This window comes from Carassius carassius, chromosome 6 (genome assembly GCF_963082965.1).
Source record: "Carassius carassius chromosome 6, fCarCar2.1, whole genome shotgun sequence".
NCBI classification, from domain to species: domain Eukaryota; kingdom Metazoa; phylum Chordata; class Actinopteri; order Cypriniformes; family Cyprinidae; genus Carassius; species Carassius carassius.
Genome location: NC_081760.1, coordinates 38,565,182 through 38,589,920, shown reverse-complemented (window position 1 = coordinate 38,589,920; position 24,739 = coordinate 38,565,182). Strand labels below are relative to the sequence as shown.

Sequence of the window (24,739 nt, the reverse complement as noted above, 5' to 3'; positions counted from 1 at the left end):
ATTGATGAAACACTGCATTTGTAAACAGTTTCCTTCTCAACCTTAGACATTATATATTTTTTTTTTTTTTCTTTTAGAGACTGTTGAAAATTAAGGCCCAGTATTTCATAGTATTTTCTTATTGGATGCTAGTGTGATTGACAGTTAGTTTGACCGTCCAGAAGAAAGACAACTTTTTAATTTCGCCCAGGCCTGTCAAGAAAAGAGTGTTTATATCTTTTGCTTACACACTTAACAAATATTTAACTATTTAATTCATTTTCCATCAGTTTGGATTACATAAATAAACTTACTGTGATTCATATGTGTCAGTCATACGTAATTTAAACAGGTAATGATTGATGTAATACTTCACAAGTCCCCAGAGTTAACTAAACACTTCTCTATGTTCATGTGTTTCCACAATACAGAGTATTAAAGTAGCACTGAAGCAGTGTTGTTAATGAAACAATTAAATGACTTATGATTTTAGAAAAAGGACAAGGGCTTCCACAAACTGTCCATTAATCAGAAAAATGTAATCATGACAACTTTCAAAGTAAAGGATTAAGAGAAAACATCTGTCTGTACTCACAAGAGACATTGAGCTGAGCAGCAGGAGAGATGTAAGTGTGTCCATGTAGAGCACAGCTGTATCTGCCTGCATCCTCTCTTCTGACTGACTGCAGCAGGAGTTGATTGTTTCTGTCTCTTCTCTCAGTTAATGGCTGTGAGTTTCTGTACCAGATGAATGTTGCTCTGTCAGTCAGAGTGCAGCTGCTTTTACATGTCAGACTGACATTATGACCCTCTGTCACTCTCTCAGGAGCCTCCACCTGAAGATCTGAACACAACACACACATTATATCTAGTGCTGCTGTCATACACTGATTATTATTCAACATAATGCACAGAAGAAGAGCTCAGCCTCATGAAAGTCACCTGTGACAGTGAGAGTCACTCCTGGTTTACCAGTCCATTTTCCATCAGGTTTATCAGTGATGAATCTGAACCAGTACATGTGTTGGTCCTTCTGTGTCACATGACTCAGTCTGATGGTGCAGTTCTGCTGTTTGTCTCCCAGATACTGAAGCCTCTGACTGTATTCAGGATCCTCAGACAGATCTATATTCTCTTTACCCTTCACAGGGTTTCTGGTCCAGAACACGTTCTCAATCTTATATCCAGTAGGGTATGTATAAGTGCAGCTCATTATCACTGATGAGTTCTTTAGTGCACAGATGTGTGAAGGACTGTAACTCACACCCCAACCAGCACTAGAAACCCCTGAAACACAGAATTAATCAGGAGGAAAATTATTTTTTTATCAGCTAAAACAGAACATGAACACATCATGATACTTTTTTATTGAAAAAAAAACAACTCATTTTCTCCTAATATATTGAGTAATAAATAACGTGAAGTCCATCATCAGTTTGGAAACAAAAGCAAAGAGACCAAGGAGTTAAAAGAGAACCAGGAAATCATTCATGAACAACACGCTACACTGTCAACTAATGAAAAACAAGATTAAGAAATAAAGTTGATTTATTAACCAATGACATTAAAATATGGGTTTTAGTTCACATTTATCAGATCTGCTCATCTATGAGCTACTGAACTATTTAACATATTCTCTTCTGAGATCTTGAGCCAAAAATATTCTAAAGTTGCACTGACTTTTGGTCCAATCAGATGCTCTGAACAATGAACACTTCCCTAAACCACATGACTCTGTGCAGCAAATAACAGAAGACTTCTGGATATTTATAAAAGACACAAGGCCTTTGGGGTTTCTCACCTAAACTTTAGCAAACAGACATCTGGCGTGTTTTCTTTCAGGATCATTATTCGCTGATGGAGAGAAAAAGTTAAATAGCTTCTATAGCATTTTATTATGTGAAAATTGCATGAAGAAGTTTTCACACTGAAAGAGAAGATGTCTCGCTCTTATAGATGTGCCAGGCTTTATCTAAAGCTAAACTGAATAAAAGTAGAATGAACTGATGGAACGTTAAGAAATACAATTTATGAATGATGCAGTGCTAATTGACATCATTACAGTAGAGAAACTATAAAGTATATTTTTTACCTTTTTAAGTGCAGAAAATTAAAATAACAGCTAATTAAATGTAGTAGCCTATATAAAACAATAATAAAATTGCCATTAGGAAAAATGTATAGATTACAAATGATTATTGTCGAGCAGAGTATTTGATTTCTTATAGCAAATTAAATATAATAAAAAAGAAGATAATTCATTGTAAACATAATAATAATAATGATAATACATATGCTGCATACAAAAAATGATGGTATTTGACATTTCTGTCACTTTTGAAAGGATGGCTATGCCGCGGTGTGACAAAATGTTAGCTTATATATAATACATTTAAAGTTCTTTTTAAATCTTGGCTTACATATATTTTTACGTATGCCATGCCATGCCATAGCATAATTAAACTATTATCTAACAATGGACAAAAGTTGTTGTTTTTTTTCTAAACCTACACAGCAAAATCCCCAGTGTTAATTTAACACTCTGAGTGTGGACACATATAAACACTGAAGCAGTGTTAAAAGTAACACTGAAGCAGAGTTGAAGTTAATGAGATAATTAAGAAGTTAATTGAGTTATGATTGACCATTATTGAAGACACCTGATGTTAACAAGCAGAATCACCAACCGAGAAAATCACAATTTGTGTGTCACCATTACAGTGGTCAGTGTTTGCTTTAGTTGGGATCTTGGCCTGTGGCTTTTTACTTTTAAAATTTGTTTGGCAAACCAAGAGCAAAAGTCATCGGGTAGTGATGATTATGTTTTAATGTAATCGTTGTTTGACCTGAGATACTGAACTAATTTACAGTGTTTTCTCTAAATAAAACTTCCATTATTGATTGTGACAGCTGTGATTTCACAACGAAAGCATATGCATTTTCTACACATTTTTTAGCCATCTTTTGCAAGTGATTCTGTTTTTATATATATTTTTTTTAATTAAAGAGTCTTTATTTTAGGCACACACAGATAACAAGAATCAGCTTATGAATCTCAACAACGGTGACAAACAGCATATCCAGATAAACAGATCTACTCTGAACATCACAAAACTAGAAACTAAAAATTCACATAAAAACAGCAAAAATAAAATATAGTTAGAATAAAAAGTTAAAAAGACAGTTCAGCCCACAATTTATTCATGCCGCAATGCATGATGGGAGCCATGGATGTGTTTTTATTGGCTACAACATGCTTTTTTGATGGTCACCGTTGTTGTGATGCTCACACTGATTCTTGATGTCTGTTTGTCTAAACTAAATTTTTTTTTTTTTTTTGTGGATGCCAACCGCCGTTAAACATCGAAGAAGAAGAAATATTTTTTTCTTTATGTAAAACTAACTTTTAAAAACATGTCATATTATGCCAAAAAGGCTGGATTGTTATCTTTTTTTTCACTTAATTTATGTATACATTAAAAAAACCTGAACTCACGAATGGCCAAAAAGGATGGTGTAATTTGCCTCCTGACTAAGCATTTAAAGATTTTAGGGCAAGCATTTAAATAATCCTATTAATGCACTTAAAGAGTGCAGAATCGAATCGTTATAATCAAATCAAATTTAATTTTGAATCGTTCTAAATTTGCAAAAATAGTTCGATAATCGAAAATAATCGAAAACCTATGAATTGTGAATCGAATTACTGCCTAACCAAAGATTCACAGCCCTATACACATCAGAACCCCCCCCCCAACAGTTCCCTAAGTGTTCACTTAAGAAAGAACAGGTTATATTTGCATGAGTTCTGAAATACTGTAATTCTGTATGCGTGTATTTATAGGGATCACACGCCATTATATGGACGCATATTATATGCCAGTAGCTCAAAATAGCCAGTGCAAATTTTCACAAATGCCAGCACTGCAGAGAAGTACCAAACTGCAGTTTTAATAACGTACAAATCGCAATACCTCATTAAATCTGATCTGCCCCACTGGGCAAAGTTACGTCCAGTGGACGTCTTTTTTATGTCTTTGCTGACGTTGAAAAGACATCCACTGAGGAGCCAGAATGAAAGTTTTTATGACGTCTTTTTTGACGTCTTCTGTATGTCTGATTTAGACGTTCACAGAACCTCCTTACAAGGTTAAAAACTAGTTCAAAGTGGTCAGTGGACATATTTTCAACATCATTTAAGGTTCATTTAGGCATAATTTATACTGTTTATGGACCAAAAAAACACTCTCAGGATTTAGAGTCATGTTATTTCAATGTAATTTCCAGACACCTTTTTCATGTTTGTTAGATGTGCTCATCTACAATACTTGTCAAACATTATCCAGTCAGATGATAAATAGACATTTTAGTAATTGTCTTCAAGAAGTATATATGGTTTATTTAAATCCACTAATGAGTCGTGTACTTAATGGAGCTCCCCTGTTAGTTATGCATTATAAAACATGTTTACAGCAAAATCACAAATATGCTATATTATGTAGGTCACAGACAGGGTTTAGATTAAGCCTGTGAAACCTGGGGATAGCGTCTTTAAACCTTTTGCTTATATGTTGCTTACTTTACGCCTTAGTTTTAATAAATTATTAACTCCAAAAAAATACCACTGTATGAACATGACTTATACACTTCAATTTAAATAATTATTTTGGGAAAAAAAATATTCTCACCATTGTCACTCATAGCAATATCATATTTGTCTTCTTTCCAGTTTAACGGCAGTTGGCATCCAGCTTATTGGTGCATTACCACCCTCTTCTGTTCCGGAGTGTGGATCAGATAATATGTTTTCCTACTAAAACGTACACATCTCTCACATTGTCCCCTAACATTAACATCTACACACACATCATGCATCAAATCCTGCCTTAAACCCCTGTCTCCCTTAAAACGTAATCAATATTCTACCCTGTGCCCTAATTAAAGCCGCCATATTGCCAACAACTTATCGTTTTGAGATCTCACGTGGTTCTGTGTGATTTGGACAACTTCAAGTTACGCCTGCTACTTCAAGTTACGCCCCTGTCTTGCAGACTGCAAACGTACTCGCTTGATGAGCGCGCTACTCGTGAGCTCGTAGTCCTCCTCTCATATGAGACTGTTCTATGTTTTTTCCCCCAAAGCGCTCCAGTGTTATTTTCACAGATCGAGATGATGACTCTAAAACATACTGTTTTGAGAGGCACCATTCCATGTATGAGCTGCTCAGAGTGCCATGAGAGGCCCTCCTTAGAACAGTATTTGAAAATCCATGCTATGGTTGGTGTGCATGTGAAGTCTTTGCACACTTTTTGAAATCCACACTGTGGTAAATTCGCACGATATTATTCTGTGTTCTTTCTAAAATCCTATATGGTGAGGGCTTCGTGCAGTTGCTTCATGCCCTATCTTGGGCGCCATTCCCCCTATGTGTCCTCGGATACCTATCTAAACAGGGTGTTGCTGCTAGAGATCTGTTGAGACAGCTCCTTCAGCATGCTTATGTGAAAGCCAGCATAATGTGGGACAGGGAAGACTTAGTATAAAATGCTAGGTTCTTAGCCGTATCCCTTTAAAGGAATCTTTCCTGATTCCAAGCCTTCACCTCTACCCCGGGCCGAGCCCATAACAATTAAGTTGGGTATGTAGCTTAGGCCTTTGGCCATAAGGGATACTGTCACAGACAACGTCCCAGGGGCAACTCCCATGGAAATGGTAGAGTTGGTACTTAGTGTTTGCCATGAATCTGGCCTGCACTCCCCTCAGCATGGCGGCGTGGGTATACTTTTCCCCATAGCGGCCCATAGAGAATGCAGTTCACTTGAAAGGGAACCGGTAGTGATTTCAAAAGGCTGTCGCCGGCCAACAAGTTGGTGTTTTTTTCAATGTATGCTTCAGACATGGGTCAAACATGAACCTTAAATGATGTTGAAAATATTTCTACTGACCACTTTTGATCTAGTTTTTAACCTTGAACGTCTAAATCGGACGTACAGAACACGTAAAAAAAGACGTCATGAAAACTTTCATTCTGGCTCCTCGGTGGACGTCTTTTCAAAGTCAGCAAAAACATAAAAAGACGTCCACTGGACGTAACTTTTCCCAGTGGGCTCTCATTACGAAACTGACCAATCAGAACTGATATTCAAATGAGGCATCTAAATGTTTTTACATTTTCTTAATAAAATTGTGTCCCTGAAGCAAATAACATTTTCAAATAATAATGAGGTAAATAGACGCTATTAAACCAAACAGAGACTGAAGAAACCAGAGAATATGCTGAATGGATGTGCTCAGAATTATAATACAAACATATGAAGTACTTTAAACACAGTGCAGTATAAAACAACACACACAAAGGTGATTATTGATGACTGACAGCTGACCAACATCAGTGTTGATGTCAGGAGCAGAGATGGTGTCCTCTGATGGAAGTTTGATTGAACAAACACATATAAGATAATTTCAAATAAAACTGATCGATTAAAGGGAAAGTTACAGAAACACAGGCAGAAAACTCAAGCTGATAATATTGAGACCAAAAAACAATGCATTGTCCATTGTGAAGGTGTGCAATTGAAATACTACAGGAAAATATATTTTTAAAATGTTAACACAGTGAGCTTCAAATTTATGTTTACAATAACATTTATTTAACATCACTGTTACATCATGTTTCCTAAACTACAAAGAAATACAATGCTTCATCAACTCTTCACTAATTACACCTGTCAATCATATGTGGCTCCGCCCACACAGCTCAGGATTGGTTCATTTGTGCTCCGCCTTTCACTGCAGCATCTTCCTGTTGATCTGAACAAACAAGAAGAACGACTGACTGAAGTTCATCAACAATATTATAAACCTTCCACAAGCTTGATAAAACAATCAAACTAGAATTGAAGAGAGTTTTCTTGATTATCTTGAGAGGAGCTGCAGTTCAGACACTTACTGATGGATTCTCATGTTTAGAATGAAGAATCTTCAGGAGGTCTGGGACGAACGGTCTGTGAGGAAGAGGGCGAGAGATGGTCATGCACAGTAAAAAAATATTCATTTTATTTACTCAACATTGTTTCAAATTTTACATCCAGTATTATTGATTAAATGTAACACATTAGAAAAATTTGAAATTTTAAAATTAGATGCTTACAAGCAATCATTAAAAATGAGTAGAATAACATGAAAAACATTAAGTAAAATTTATACAAAAATATTAATTTCATTGAAAACAAACAAACAAACAAAAAACACTATGCTAAAGAATACTATGCTATACATGCCAAGCCAGTAGTTGACGATCACAAAACACCCTATGAAAACATTATATGCATGCACATGATGTCAACTTTGTTTACAAATTCACATTTTTGTTGCTTACATACACTGTTAAAAACGTATTGTATTTTTACAGGAAACTCCTGGCAACTAATTGCCATGAATTTACACCAAGTAATATACAAGAAATATACTGTTGATTTAATACAATAATGTTCTGTGTTTATTCAGCAGTGTTGCTGTGATTACAGTTGCATTAATACAATACAATGTTGTATTTTGTATTGTTGTCGTACAATCCTCAACAGTGGTGACAATCCCGAAAAACAAAATTGCAGCAATGCATGGTTGGAGCCATGAACATGTTTTGTATGCTGGCATGAAACATATCACTATTGTTGTGTTTCATACGCAAAATGTTGATGTCTGTGAGTGTATAAATAACCTAAAAAAAAGTTCAATTATATGTTATATAATGTTATATTTATGCACTGTTAAACATCAGTTTATGAACCACAACAGTGTTTCAAATTATTTATTTTTATATCAGTTGGGTCACTTAAACCATTTTAGTGCAGTCAGTAGGTTGCTATTAAAACAGACTTGTTGATCTGCTATATATATGAAAAAATGTTTTCTGAAAACAACTGCAACTGCTGCAGAAAAAAGTATTGCAGCAAAAGTTGAGGGTCAAGAGCACAACTGAAGCAAACCCTGATCTCTATGATGGTGATCTCAAAAAACATTTTCAATAAGACATCAACAACTTAACCTCTGTGAATTCTCAATAAGAACTTCTGTAGATGCATGACAGAAATAAAATCATTCTGGTTAGTATTACTATAAGTGAAGCTGCTAATGCTGTTTGTGAAGTTGTGGCTGAAGAACGTTTGTGTGTGTTCTTATTTCTCTTTCTTTCTTGCTTGTTCAAAGCAGGTGTTTGAATGACTGAGAGAATGTTGCAGGAACATTTTACTAACCTTAAAATAACATTTTACTAATACGGAAACTTGACTTTTTTATGTTAGAAAGAATATGAAAGTACCAGTTTTAATGCTATCCCACAATGCTTTGTGGTGTGTGTAAAACAATGTTTCTACAGTGTAGTTACAATAATATTACAGGACTGTCCATCAATTTCCCATCATGCATTTGCATTTACAATAAAAACCATGAATACAGTGTATTGTTGTAAAATGTACTGTAAAATTACATCAATTGTTAACAGTGTTGGTATGATACAGGCATCATGTTCAGAAGTTTGTGTCTTCCTGTCCCCCAAAACAGAGTTATTGAGCAGAACAGAATCACTGAAGGAAAACAATGGTAAATTTATAGGGTTACTATTATAGTGGTCAGTGTTTGCTTTAGTGTTTTGCTTTAGTATTAATATTACATTTTGCGTGGCTGTTATAACTGAATTATAACTGCTAGACATGCTAAGAGTAAAATATTAAGGTGATGTTGGTTATGATTTTTGTTATAAATAGAGCCTGTTCTTTGAGTTAAACGAGCATTCATTATAGCAATCCCTGTCATTCAACAATAAAATACTTGGAGTTTAAGAGTTCTAATAAAGAAAACAAAAATGTAGTGGAGAAAGAGAACCATTTTTTGTACACTGAAAACCCTAATAAGTTGACTGAACTAAATTGATTGAGTAAACTTGTTGCCTCAATTTAATTGAGTAATGGAGTCTTCCAAAACTTGCATATTTAAGTTTATTTAACTTGACGGTTTTGTAGACTCTACCTAAATCACTCAGAGGTTTAAATGTTGATACTTGATTCATTTGAAGTCACCATTGTGGTGGAACGTGTTTGGTTTAATTGGGATCTTGGTCCAGTTGCTGCTGGGTTGGTGTATTTTAAAACGCTGTTTTTGTCGTGAAAAAAAAAACAGATTTAAATGAGCTCAGGTGTTATCAGATGTTTTTTGCTGATGAGAAAGTCATCAAATAATACGTATTTGAGATCATAAAATAAGTTTTGTTTGATATTTATAACCGGCACCAAGAGCAAAATACTTATTTTGAAGTAGGACAAAATGAATGCATTTGAAATATTTTGAGTAAAAGGTTCATGTACTCAGACACACAGACTACTAGATTTAGCATATGCATCACAACAACGGTGACAGACAAAAGAGCTTCATAGCACAAACTCATCCTTATTTTACAACCTTTTTTGTTCTGATTGTCACCATTGATGTGATGCATATCCAAAATCTTGATGTCTGTTTGTGACGACGTAATCTGTCTTCAAAAAGTAAGTACATTATTTTATCTACTAGGTTTCTATCCATAAATGTGAATCCACAGTTGCAGCAATACATTTTATTTTAACTTGTCACCATTACAAGCAAGATGTGCATGTTTGATCTCAACTCTCATTGCCACAATAACAGTGTTTCACAACACACAAGTTACAGCAGCTAGAGACAAGCCTACACCAACAAAAAGCTAGAAACACCTGAGCTCTTTTAAATTTGTCTTTCTTCGCCACAAAAACAGCGTTTTGAAATACACTGTTATAGCAGCAAAAGTCAAGCTTACACAAGAAGTAACTGGACCAAGATCCCAACTAAACCAAACACTTTCCACCACAATGGTGACTTCAAATGAATCAAGTATCAACATTTAAACCTCTGTTAGTTCTCAATAATAGCTTCTCTAGATGAAAGTTTAAATATGCTGTTATTTGTTTTACTTCAGTGTGCAAATAGTGTGCGATCAAAAATAAGAACATAATTTTCAGTTAAATTTACATGTTGAGTTAACTTAAATATATAAGTACACTTTAAATTAATACCAAGTTAAGTGAACATAATCGTTTAAGTACATTAAATAAGCACCAAGTTTAGTGAACTGAGTGATTTAAGTACAAGCTACAAAACCGTCAAGTTAAATAAACTTAAATATGTAAGTTTTGGGAAACTCCATTACTCAATTAAATTGAGGCAACGAGTTTACTCAATCAATTTAGTTCAGTCAACTTATTAGCGTTTTCTACAAAAGCGTCAAGTTAAATAAACTTAAATATGTAAGTTTTGGGAGACTCCATTACTCAATTAAATTGAAGCAACGAGTTTACTCAATCAACTTAGTTCAGTCAACTTATTAGGGTTTCCAGTGTATTGGTCTAACGAGTTAAGCAGTAACATTAGCTGCCATGTTCTTTCTCTCAAAGGAAAACGATTGGGCCACCAGGATAACATATTTCACTAGTAGAAATCATGCGAGACAAATTTATATCTGCATAACTTTACTCACCTAACATAATACACTAAAAAAATGTCCTCTTGAAATGTAGTTCAGCGAACCAAACAGACCAAAAGGACGAATTTTGTAATCCACCAATCAGTGCTTTTGTTCTCTTGTTGCTAGGCAGAATTCCTACCATGGCCAATCGCATTAAAGGAAGAACAGAGTGACGTTGAGTTTTTCCAAAGGAATTCTCATGATTTTGAGCTCACAACACTTGAAATCTTAAGTTTATGCATTTTGAAGGTAAATTAGTTAAATTAACTCATATTTTTAAGTGACAGGGCCAAAATGCAAAATTTTAAGTAATGTTTAGTCAACATTACTTGATTTTTTAAGTCAAGACAACATTAGGGTTTACAGTGTAGGCACACAGTGACATCAAGAACCAGCATATGAATCTCAAGAATGATGACAAACAGCATATTCAGATGGACTGTAAGCATCACAAAACAAGCTACTAAAAATTGTTGTTGATATGACACAGCCAACTGAAATCAAATGATGTCAAAACAAACAACACCACCTGATCTTATTTTTTACAGCAATCTACCTACCTACCTATCTATCTATCTATCTATCTATCTATCTCTATATATATATAGATATATATATATATATCAAGTTTAAGGGTCAAGAGTCCAACTGCAGCAAACACTGACCACCATAAGGGTAACCCAAATTTAGATTCTTCTTCTTCAGTGATTCTGTTTGTTAACATCAGGTGTCTTCAATAACTCTATTTTGGGGGCTTGTTAAAAACATGTTTTTAACATGATGCCTGTATCATCTACATGTAATCAACAAAAACAAGATTTCTTAGTCACCAACTACTGGCCTGGTATGCATAACATAGTATTCGTTAAGCATAGTGTTTTTTTTTTTTTTCTCAATGTATTTTTATTTTTTTGTTATTTGTTGTTGTTTTTTGTTTCAACTTATTTTTGTGCTATTTAACTCATTTTGAATGTTTCATATCTAAGCATCTCATTTGATTAATTCTAATGAATTCTTATGTGTTAAATATAATTAATAATATTGTGATTGAATTTCATTTTATTGCTTGTAAGCATCTGATTTCATTAATTCTAAATAATTTAAATTGTTAAATTGTTAAAGTGTTACATTTTATTAATAATATTGATTGTAATCTGTTGCCACAATTTTATAAAAAAAAAAGGTAGCACAGGATGTAGACTCAAACGTCGGTTAGACGTTGGATTTTGGTTGAAAATTAAAATCGGTTTGACGTCTAAATCCAACGACTGATTGACGTCAAGCTCCAACTTGGGCAGATGCTGAATTTTGGCTGGAATAAACACACACACAAACAAAAAACATAAAGAATGGTGAAATGCATGGCAGTACACATATTACCAGCTTCACTTATTACTAACCAGTTTGACTTTATTTCTGTCAGACCTCTACAGAAGTTATTGTTGAGAATTAACAACTTTAGCTGTTGATGTTTTATTTGAAAATGTTTTAACCATTATTGTCAAACCATTATTGTGATCAGTGTTTGATTTAGTTGGGTAGTTTGCTTTAGTAAGTCTAACTACCCAACTAAATCAAAGTAAGTCTGTGGTTCCTGTAATGGTGATTACCAAAACACATAATTTGTTATAAAAGGTGCCATAAAGTTAAGGTGATGCAGTTTTCATCATGATGAAAAAAGATTGAGGAAATTTATTTTTCTTGTCATTGACACAAAGCAGTTATTTATTATTAACAAACAATAAGAAACAATACATTCTTCCCTCAGATCAGACATTATGAATTTTTACTTTTAAATACATTTTGAGAGAAAAATCTTTCGAGACACATGGAGATCAATAATCAGTATATGAATCTCAACAATGGTGACATGCTTCATGCAGCAATGCATGCTGGGAATCACCATAGTATAAAACTCATGGCTCCCAGCATGAATTGCTGCATGAACCATGTCACCATTGTTGAGATTCATACGCTGATTGTTGATGTCATGTCATTTCAGCTTTCTTTGATGCTGCAAATGTGCTCGACAAACAAACTGTCACAGCAGGCACAAAAGGCATAAGTGTTAAGAGCCCAACTAATGGAAACACTAATCACTGTTATGGTGTTGAATTGTTATGCTGTTATAGAAATTAAACACATCAGAGTTAAACCCCTGTTAATTTTCAATAAGAGCTTTTGTAGAAGTCTGACAGAAATAAAGTCAGTCTGGTTAGTAATAAGTGAAGTTGGTAATGCTGTTTGTGGAGTTGTTTAATCCTCCTCTACTGAGATCTTGAGATATTTAATGTGCTGCCATGCATTTCACCCCTTTGTTGCAGTGTGATGCTTATTCCAACCAAAATTAAAGTGTGTCTGATGTCTGAGTTTGATGTCAAACAAAGTTGGGTTTAGACGTCAACCCGACTTTCATTTTCAACCAAAATATGATGTCTGACAGAAGAGTACAGGACATCTCCCAGTACACAGCAAAATCTCCAGTGTTAATTTAACACTCTGAGTGTGGGGTCTGTGGACTCATATAAACTCTGAAGCAGTGTTAAAAGTAACACTGAAGCAGAGTTGAAGTTAATGAGATAATAAAGAAGTTAATTGAGTTATGATTGACCATTATTGAAGACACCTGATGTTAACAAGCAGACTCACCAAATGAGAAAATCACAATCTGTGTGTCACCATTTTAGTGGCCAATGTTTGCTTTAGTTTTGATCTTGGCCTGTGGCTTTTTACTTTTAAAATTTGTTTTGCAAGTCTAGAGCAAAAATCAGCGGATGGTGATGATTATGTTTTAATGTAATCATTGTTTGACCTGAGATACTGAACTCATTTACAGTGTTTTCTCTAAATACTTCTCCATTGTAGATTGTAACAGCTTTGATTCCCCAATGAAAGCGTCTGCATTTTCTAATCATTTTGTAGACATCTCTTACAAGTGATTCTGATTTTTTTTTTTAAATTAATTAATGAGTGTTTATTTTAGGCACACACAGATAACAATAATCAGCGTATGAATCTCAACAACGGTGACAAACAACATATCCAGATAAACAGATCTACTCTGACCATCACAAAACTAGATACTAAAAATTCACATAAAAACAGCAAAAATAAAATATAGTTAGAATAAAAAGTTAAAAAGACAGTTCAGCTCATAATTTATTCATGCCGCAAAGCATGATGGGAGCCATGGATAAGTTTTTATTGGCTACAACATGCTTTTTTGATGGTCACCCTTGTTGTGATGCTCATGATGATTCTTGATGTCTGTGTGTCTAAACTAATGAATTTTTTTCTTTATATAGAACTAACTTTTAAAAACATGTCATATTGTGCCAAAAATGCTTGATTGCTATCTTTTTTTTCCCACTTCAATATGTATACATTAATGAAACCTGAACTCACGCATTCAGGTCATTCCATGGCAATTAGCTCAAACCACAATCAATATCACACATGATTGCCTTGGCTCTGGTCTGTCTGTATGTTATAATTCTGTTACCACAGCCCTACAAAGTCGAATGTAAATAACTGAAGGTTCAAGATCCCAACTAAAGAAAACACTGACCACTATAATGGTGACACACAAATTGTGATTTTCTTGTTTGTGAGTCTGCTTGTTAACATCAGGTGTCTTCAATAATGCTCAATCATAACTCAATTAATTTCTTAATTATCTCATTAAATTCAACTCTGCTTCAGTGTTAATTTTAAACACTGCTTCAGAGTTTATATGAGTCCACAGACTCCACACTCAGAGTGTTAAATTAACACTGGGGATTTTGCTGTGTAGCCACAGTACATCAATGTGACGTCAGGAAGACGTTGGACTCCAACTAATCCAACGTCTTCCTGACGTCACATTGATGTACTGTGCCTGCTGGGAGGTGTCCTGTACTCTTCATATCTCTGTACGGCTCATATAGCGGCTGTAGGAAACATCTCTCATGCAGAAAAACACTGTAAATAACTGATCATCTCACCACAGACTCCTTCATAGCAGATCTTCTGTTCATCCTTTTAGTAAGACTGTCAGAAGAAAGATGAATAAACAGCACATTTAAAGAGATACCATCTGCATACAATGGTGTTATGTCTGAGTGTGGAAGCTTTTGCACAAGACAGAGTAGAAGTCATAAAGTTTATACTTGAGTTTTAAACTTAAAATAAAGAAGAGACTTGCAGAAACGTTGTGGGTTTTACTGAAGAGGAAGCATGAGTCAAACACTATCAATGGTGTTTCCCATGTGGTACACTGTAAAAACTTTATTTACTCAATAAAATTGTGTCAAAATATTACAAGCAATATTATTAAATTTAACACATTTTAATTCATTAGAAACAATCATTCAAAATGAGTAGAATAACATGAAAAAAATAAGTAAAATTTACACAAAAATATTGATTTCATTGGACAAAAAAACAAACAAAAAAAACTATGCTAACAAATACTATGTTATGCATGCCCGGCCAGTAGTTGGCGATAATGAAACACCCTTCAAAAACATTATATACATGCACATGACGTCAACCTTTTTAATTCACATTTTTGTTCGTTACATAGATATGATTAAGGCATCATGTTCAAAAGGTTGTGTCTTAAGGCCCCCAAAGCAGAGTTATTGAAGACACCTAAAGTTCACGAACAGAATCACTGAAGGAAAAAAATTAATAATTTGGTTACCATTATAGTGGTCAGTGTTTGACCACCTTAAAATTAATAATAAACAAAACAAAACAACTAAATAGATTTTTAAACAGGAATTTTTTGCTAGTTGTGATACAACAGCTAGATAAGCCAAGAAGAAAGTGAGAACAGGTGATCTGAGTATCTGAGTTGGATGTGTCTTGTCAATAACAGATGTCCTTTGGTTGTACAAAGTGAAGTTTTGGTGTTTCCATCATAACCAGAGAAATTCTTAGAAACACCACTGATCAAAACCTTATTTATAAAAAAAAGTATGTTCATGTAGGCACAGAGATATCAAGAATCAGCCTGAGAGCCTAAACAATGGTGACCATGAAAAAGCATGTTGCACTGAATTCTGGGTGCCACCAATTAAAACTCATTTATGGCTCCCATCATGCTTTGCAGCATGAATAAATTATCAGCAGCAATTCCATATAGTAGCTTGTTTTGTGATTCTTACAGTTCATCTGAATATGCTGTTTGTCACCATTCTTGAGATTCATACGCCGGTTCTTGATGTCACTGTGTGCCAAAATAAGGCTCCCCTCCCCTTGTTTTAATCAGAAAACTTATTAAACTCTAAAATCTAGATTATACAGAAAGTTCCAGGTCTTTTATTGTTGATTCACAGGGCTGCTAGAATGAAAGTTAATTTAACTCAGAGATCAGGCTCTGAATGAGTTCAGATATTCATGTAAAACAAAGATTATGTAGAAGCATAACCAACACCAGCTGATCATCTTTTCTCTTAGCTTGTCTAGCTGTTATAACTGAGTTACAACAGCAATGCAAATTTTAAAATTAAAACAAGGGTCACGAGCCCAACTAAACCAAACACTAACCACTATAATGGTAACCAATCATTTACCCTTTGATTCTGTTGGTGAACTTTAGGTGTCTTCAATAACTCTGTTTTGGGGGCCTTAAGACACAGCCTTTTGTATCATATTTATGTAATCAACAAAAATGTGAATTTGTAAAAAGGTTGATGTCATGAGCATGCATATAATGTTTTCAAAGGGTGTTTCATGAACATCGTATTCTTTAGCATAGTGTTTTTTTTTTGTCCAATGAAATCAATATTTTTGTGTAAATTTTACTTATTTTTTTCATGTTATTCAACGCATTTTGAATGATTATTTCTAATTAATTAAAATGTGTTAAAATTAATTAATAATATTGCTTGTAATATTTTGACACAAAATTTTATTGAGTAATTATAGATAATAACTTTTTACAGTGTACACAAATTCATTATTAAAGCTAATATTAGGAAATTACACACACCTTACTGTAATGACGGTAGTTTTATATATGCATGTGTGGTAAAAAAGTATATTGACACTGCAAACATACAACAGTTATTTCTGAAAGGAACGTCTTACCAAATGTACATCATGAAAACACCGGATGCTCCACTGAGTAAAACACCAATAGCAATAGCTAGAGCTACTGACGGGAAAAATTTGACGGCTGAAATACAGACAAAAAACCCTATGTTTAACAGGACTAGATACCACAAAATATACAGACATATAATGAATAAAACAGGTGAATATGTGGTTAAAATATAGAATATGGTTCATAAACTCACATATGACATATAAAGTCACAACATCAGAGTATTTCTCTCCATGTTCATTGATGGATCTGCACTTATATTTTCCACTGTGATCAGAGTTTATCTTTGAGATGCTGTAGATTTTTTCAGCTGCTACAAACATTTCTCTTTTAAACCAGCTGATTTCTGCAGGAGGGTTTGAATCACTGCTGCAGTTCAGAGTCACTGAATCTCCCTCCATTATTACAATAGATGGATTGATGGAGACTGAGACACTCCTGGGAGGATCTAAAACAGAAAAAAAGAAAAACAAACAAACAAAACATTTATATTTATGATTTGCAACCACAATAAAAATTTGACATCACCCCACAAATAAATTGTTCATGTTCTGGGAATGTTTTCAGCTGCAAGTTTTATTTTAGTTCCCAGAATGTTCTGCTAAAAGGTAGGATAAAATTACCTAAAAACATTCTAAAAATGTCTATTGATAACATTGTTAGAACATTATCCTCTAACATTCTAATAATGCTTCCCCTCTAACATTCTAATAATGCCTCCCATCACACTAGATGTGGACTGACATTGCTCAGAAGTCAAATGTAGGTTGAAAGGGAAACCCACCCTTTGTTTGATGACAAACTCCAGCGTAAATAACAACAAAAACAGTATTACCAACTTCAATGATTATAAACAAGACTGACTTTATTTCTGTCATAAATGTAAAAAAGTTCTTATTGAGAATAACAGAGGTGTTGATGGTTTATTGAAAATAAGTTTAGTTTGATGTCACCATTATTGTGATCATTACTTTGGCAGTATGACTCTTTTCAACGTTACTTTTTGTTTGACCTCTTTAGCTATATTTGTTACAGCAATAACAGTGATGGAAAATTTTTATTAAGGAGGAGTTGGATACTTGACATAAAATAATTTATCATGTAACAATCTGATCAACTGGTTTTATCTGTAGTCTAATCAATGCTATTAATCTAATATTAGTGAACATAGCATATGTGTTACAACCCATGACGAACATCATACGTGATTTTGCCTGTACTTTTTATATTGAATTGTTCATAAATCACTTAAGAAAATAATTTTTAGACACACAGATACCTCAAGAATTAGTGTATGAATCTCAACAATGGTGACAACAAAAATAAAACTACCCACTAAAAACAATTTTAGAACAATCCATGTTAATGTTCTTAGAACATTTTCAGAACAAAAAAATAATTAGCTGCGACAGTTGCTTAATCATCATTAACTCACACATGACGTTTAAAGTCACAGCATCAGAATATTTCTCTCCATGTTCATTGATGGATTTACACTTGTATTCTCCACTGTGATCAGAGCTGATCTTTGAGATGCTGAAGATTCTACCAGATCCTACAATTGTTTCTCCTTTAAACCAGCTGATCTCTCCAGGAGGGTTTGAATCATTGCTGCAGTCCAGAGTCACTGAATCTCCCTCCACTATTACACCAGATGGACTGATGGACAGAGAGACACTCACTGGTGGGTCTAAAGAGGACAATAAATGAAATGTGTCATCCAAAAATAAACTCAAGTTATTTTAAAGTACAAATTAATATGTGTTCTCACAGGTGACACGGAGATGAACTTCCGGAGAGATGTAACTGTGTCCGTGTAGAGCACAGCTGTATCTGCCTGCATCCTCTCTTCTGACTGACTGCAGCAGGAGTTGATTGTTTCTGTCTCTTCTCTCAGTTAATGGCTTTGAGTTTCTGTTCCAGATGAATGTTGCTCTGTCAGTTAGAATGCAGCTGCTTTTACATGTCAGACGGACATTATTACCCTCTGTCACTCTCTCAGGAGCCTCCACCTGAAGATCTGAACACAACACACATTTTATATCTGGTGCTTCTGTCATACACTGATTATTATTTAACATAATGCACAGAAGAAGAGCTCAGCCTCATGAAAGTCACCTGTGACAGTAAGAGTCACTCCAGGTTCACCAAGCCATGTGGCATTAGGTTTATCAGTGATGAATCTGAAACAGTACATGTGCTGGTCCTTCTGTGTCACATGACTCAGTCTGATGGTGCAGTTCTGCTGTTTGTCTCCCAGATACTGAAGCCTCTGACTGTATTCAGGATCCTCAGACAAATCTGGAAACTCTTCACCCTTTACAGGGTTTTTGGTCCAGAACACTTTCTCAATCTTATATCCAGTAGGGTATGTATAAGTGCAGCTCATTATCACTGTTGAGTTCTTTAGTGCACAGATGTGTAAAGGACTGTAACTCACACCCCAATCAGCACTAGAAACCCCTGAAACACAGAATTCATCAGGATGAAAATTATGTTTGATCAGTTATAACAGACTACAAAGACATAATACCTAAAAAAAAACTTAAAACAGCAACTTGTTACAGGAAATATAAGATAATTTTATCATAACCTAATGAGTGATAAATGATGTGTAGTTCACCATCAGCTTTTATAAAGGGTGTTGCAGAAAAGCAGAAATAAAAGCACAGAGACTTAAAGCATTAAAACATTATTTTAAAAAGACCAAACTCAGTAAACAAATAATTAATAAAACATTATATTCACTAGGGCTGCACGAATATTAGCATGCGATTGTCATGCATGTCTTGTCATTCCCATGGATTGTTCTAACAATGTTTTTAGCAAGTAGTTTTACTTTTGTTCCCAGAATGTTCTCTCAAAAGATAGGATAACATTCTCTAAAAAAATCTAAAAACGTCTATTAATAATATTAGTAGAACATTATCACCTAACAGTCTAATTAAGATTTAATCAGTTGTTTAGATGTGGACGTTGATGTTTGTTTAAAAGTAATAGTTTGGTTTGATGTCACCATAATAGTGGTAAGTGTTGGTTTTAGTTGTGTAATTTGACACTTGGGTTGATATTGTTGTTCTTTTTTATGTTGTGGCAAAGCAGCACGAGGACATGTGCTACAATGGTGCTGGTTGCTTGCTGATGATTAATACATCATCACATATGTGGTCTGGTTTTCTGTCAATATAAGCCAATATGAAATCAATGCAATTAATTATGTGTTAAGTATTGTTCTACCGTTCAAATGCTAATGGGTTTCTATGGAAGAAAACACTTAATGCATTAAAACACGTTTTTATATGGCCAAACTCAGTAAACATTTTTAATAAAACATTCTATTTGCAGATATGAGCCCAGAATATGTTTTATTACGCGTTTTGTATTCTGGGCTCATATCTGCTTGTCTGTGAATAGAATGCTTTATTAATAATTTGTTCACAGAGTTTGGTCCTTTTAAAACATTAAGCTACGTACTTTGACGTTAAGCGCTTTAAAATGTCCAAGTGACTAATTTGTAAATTTGACTAGTCCAGGAGATTAAACTTGCAGCAGCTAACATCTTGTGATGTTGAGTGAAGTTAACAATAAACAATTGTGCATAATAATGAAGGCTAGTGATGGCAAGATGAAGCCTCATGAAGCATTAAGATTTTCAGCCAAGTGGTTCACAAAAGGGTTCATTTCTAGACACTTAATTTGCTCACAATACCATCTGGTGGCCAACAACTGTAAAACAAGCAGATATATTACAGACAGAGGTGTAAAGTCCAGGGGTCAGAAAGTAAAATTCCTCATGTAGTATCTCACTACTGGTTAAGGTAAGGTGTGGGGTAGGTTTATGAATTAGCATTTTTTGTTGGTGGCCAAAGAGTGCAAAACAAGCAGATATATTACAGGCAGAGGTGTAAAGTCCAGGGGTCAGAAAGTAAAAGTCCTGCCATATTTTCGTTCCAGTCATGAACTAAGCAGCTTATCTCACCAGAGGAACAACAAAGTCATTCTTTTCAAGCCACAAACTAGTCTCAAGTCAAATCTCAAGTCCTCAAAGAGTTAAATTCAATGACATAATTAAGACTGGGGCGGCAGTGGCTCAGTGGGGGGCGGCAGTGGCTCAGTGGTTCATGTAGGTTGTCTACAAACCGGAAGGTTGGTGGTTCGATCCCCGGCTCCACCTGACCAAGTGTCGAGGTGTCCTTGAGCAAGACACCTAACCCCAGCTGCTCCCGACGAGCTGGATGGCGCCTTGAATGGCAGACACCGCAGTCGGTGTGTGAATGTGTGTGTGTGAATGGGTGAATGTGAGGCAAATTGTAAAGCGCTTTGGATGGCCATGTGGTCTGTTGAAAGCGCTATATAAATGCAGTCCATTTACCATTTTACCATTTAAGAGACTTATTGAATTATGATTGTGCATTAGTGATAAATACCTGCTGTTACATATGGCAGGAATTTTACTTTCTGAACCCTGGACTTTACACCTTTTCCTGTAATATATCTGCTTTTTTTGGCCACTAGGTGGTATTGTGAGCAAATGAAGCCTCCAGAAATTATCCCTTTTTTTCAACCACTTTGCTGAAAAGCTTAAAGCTTCATGAGGCTTAACGTATGCATATTTACTTCTGAGAAAACAAGCGTTACACTGACTTTTGACTTTTGACCAATCAGATGCTCTGAACAATTAGCATGTCCCTCCTAAACCACCTGACTAGCAAGTAACAGCCGTTTCTCACCTGTTCAAAAAGGAAATATGTAAGAACAGGACAGAAGAAAGTGCCTTTCTTGAGAATGAGAATCAGCCGCTCATTGTGAGTCCTTAAATAAAAACATTAGATTTTTTGTAATGTGAATGTAACAGAGACTCACCGGGAATCATGAACAGAAAGATCAGAGGAAGACGAGGAGCCATTCTGACCGACATCAGCATCAAATATATCTATAATACAACATTAAACAGCACTTATAATAATCATAACTTGTGCTGTGTTTATATCACCTATTCTGAACGATTCATGTTAACCCACCTAGTAATTTTTCTGTTCTGGGAATGTTTCCAGCAAGTTTTATTTTAGCTTCCAAAATGTTCTGCTAAAGGGTAAGATAACATTCTCTAAAACATTCAAAAAATGTGTATTGAAAATATCGTTAGAACATTATCCTCTAACATTATTAAAGCTTCCTATCACACTAGATAAAGACCCAGATTTTTTGGGGAGGGTTTTGGTGAGCATAAATAATAAACCTAAATTTAATAGATGTCTTAGTCCTCTTCAAACTACCAGCATCATCTGACCATTTGTTAATTTGCTGTTTTTGTCATAACAAACACAGCTACTGCATCTAAAGAATACATTGACAAATCAAGTGTCAAATTACCCAAATAAAGCTAACACTGATCACCATTATGGTGACATCAAACCAAACTATTACTTTTTAACAGACATCAACATCTTAACTTCTGTTCATCTCAGTATGACAGAAATAAAGTCAAGTTGACAAATGTTGGGGTTTTACTTTCAACAAAAATTTGACATGGGAGCAATGTTTGAGTCCACATCCAATGTCGAATGGAAAGTTTCCTGCTTAAATCTTAATTAGAAGGTTAAGGGATGATGTTTTAATATTGTTATTAATTAACATTTTTAGAGAATGTTATCCTACTTTTTAGAAAACAACATTCTGGGAACTAAAATAAAACTTGCAGCTGAAATATTCCCAGAACATATAATGTTCTCTGAACTTTCTTAGAACAATAACATTCTTAGCTGGGAAGATGCTGTTATATGAGCAGTAATCATCAGTTTTCATTGAAGTATGAGTGTGTTTGTCTTACCGTGTTGAAGCTCATCAGATCAGCAGCAGACAAATGAGTGACTGTCTTATCACGTGCACTTTATCTTTACTGGCTTTGCATGGTAAACATTATCTTTTTTTTTTTTTTTTTACCCACTGTTGCAGAAATATCTGTGTCCTTCCCTTAATAAGAGAATAAATATTACAGGACTAGAACTACAGAAAACTAGGTGTTGAGTATTTTGAGACCATGAAATGACACATTTTCCATTGTGTAGCTGCATAATTTTGATGTAGTTGAAAAGTTCAGGGTAAAATGATCAGTTATGATTTAATAGCAGGGCTATTCTGGAAAATAAGAAAGCCCTTGTATCCACCACCGAAGATCACTTCAAGTGTTTTGCTCTGCTGACTTAATTTGAACATTATGGACTGGTTTCACAGACAGGGCTTAGACCAAATCAGGATAAGACCATAGTTCAATTTTAAGGACATTTAAAAAGTAATAATAATTAACACGGCCTAAAAAGAAAAAACATGACAAAACAATAGCACTGACAAACTTTAAAATCAGTCTGTGGAAGTTTATTTACATTGAAACAGCTCAGACTTCTAGTCTGAAATCATCTGATAAATTATTTCTTCAGTTTATCTGGAGGAAGTGAAACCAGACCCAAGAAGTCAGTCAGGGAGAACATGCTGCACTAAACACATGTGAAAATTAAGACAAAAAATATTTAATGTTGATTAAAACATTATACAAGTGTGAGTCTTGTGGGTTGCAGTTCATGTCTATCAACTCTGAGATCTTCTATTTTCTAAAACAGTCCTTTATCACATAATCATATATCATATCTACACACGTCTTCTGAGAAAAAGGGCCACAGATATTCATGATCTGGTGATACACCCATGTTTGTCCAATCAGATGCTCTGAAGAGTGAGCAAGCCCCTCCCCTAAACCACCTCACACTGACTAACAAGTAAGAAATCAGCAAATCATATTTAAGACTGTGACATAATGAAGAACTACTGAATATTCATTAAATGGACAAGCCAAGTGACATCTGATCTTCCTGTTTCATCAACATCACAAATAAACTGCTAATAACCAAACATTATCAAGTCTTTGCTATTAAATTTTATTTTTTGATGAAAATTATGTCAGGAATGATGTGTTACATGAGCTTCATCTATGGAAGAGACATTTTTACATAAATGGATTGCATTTATATAGCACTTTCAACAGACCACATGGCCATCCAAAGCACTTTACAATTTGCCTCACATTCACCCATTCACACACCGACTTCGGTGTCAGCCATTCAAAGCACCATCCAGCTCGTCGGGAGCAGCTGGGTTTAGGTGTCTTGCTCAAGGACACCTCAATACTTGGTCAGGTGGAGCCGGGCAGGGATTGAACCACTAACCTTCCGGTTTGTAGACAACCTACATGAACCACTGAGCCACTGCCGCCCAAACGAAATATTACAGTATTTTCTGTGATTACATTCAATGTCAATGTCAGCCACCTACTGGATTGAGATATATCCAGCTGCAGACCCGCAGAACCACCAGTGCTGCCAGGACCCTGCCGTGAGGACCCCGTTGCCAGGACCGGAAGTGAGGGGCAGAGTAAGCACAGAACCGGAAGTGAGGGTCGGAGTTGTCTTAAGACAAAAGCATGGCAGAGAGCACGGTGAGTTGTCTAATTATTTTGACATGTTGTGAAAAATTATCGCCAGAGGTGGGTAATCCAGGGGCCAAAGAGTAAAAGTCCTGCCATATTTTGGTTCTACCCATGAACTCAGCAGCCGATTTCATCAGATGAGGAAACAAGTCATTCCTTCCAAGTCACAAACTAGTCTTAAGTCAAACCCCAAGTCCTCAAAGAGTTAAAGTTAATGAGATAATGAAGTGACTAATTAAATGAAGATTGTGCATTAGTGATGAACACCTGCTGTAAACAATCAACATCACTGAAGAAAAGAGAAACACAAGCACTACAACTGACTTTAACCATAGCCTTGGATGAAAACAACTGGAAGAAGAAAAACTGTGCCACCATAATTGTGGTAAGTATGTGCTTCAGTTGAGCTCTTGAGCCTTTAAGTAGTTTCTATAAATTAGCTTCAAAGCAAAGGCATTATTGTTTTGAAGCAAACATTTGTGCAATGTTGATGCAAATCTTGATCTAGCAGTTAACTTATGCTTTTGATGCCTATGTGATCTTGATTTAAATTTCTTGATTATACTTTTAAATAAACTAATTAGTGGTTAGAGAGGACTGCTGTCTGTTCACTGCCGTGTGTGTGCACTTTGGATGGGTGAAAGGCAGAGTACGA

General features: G+C 35.0%; 1 protein-coding gene across 1 annotated transcript; it reads right to left on the bottom strand.

Annotated features, from left to right (window-relative positions):
* Positions 1–118: 118 nt before the first annotated feature.
* LOC132141738 (B-cell receptor CD22-like) lies at positions 119–21,522 on the bottom strand. Its single transcript, XM_059551399.1, has 8 exons — positions 21,468–21,522; positions 18,723–19,067; positions 18,376–18,624; positions 18,040–18,294; positions 16,798–17,052; positions 922–1,266; positions 575–823; positions 119–192 (listed from the first exon to the last, which is right to left on the bottom strand). Exons 1-8 carry the CDS (start codon positions 21,520–21,522, stop codon positions 119–121), a joined length of 1,827 nt encoding a protein of 608 aa, XP_059407382.1.
* Positions 21,523–24,739: the final 3,217 nt, after the last annotated feature.

Excerpts from the sequence above, each read along its gene's own strand:
- LOC132141738 (XM_059551399.1), bottom strand. The coding sequence starts at position 21,522 with ATGTCGGTCAGAATGGCTCCTCGTCTTCCTCTGATCTTTCTGTTCATG. Across the intron at positions 18,625-18,722 it reads AGTGACTCTTACTGTCACAG|ATCTTCAGGTGGAGGCTCCT; the intron begins GTGACTTTCATG and ends TGTTGTGTTCAG. Across the intron at positions 1,267-16,797 it reads TGTGACTTTATATGTCATAT|GGGTTTCTAGTGCTGGTTGG; the intron begins GTGAGTTTATGA and ends TCTGTGTTTCAG.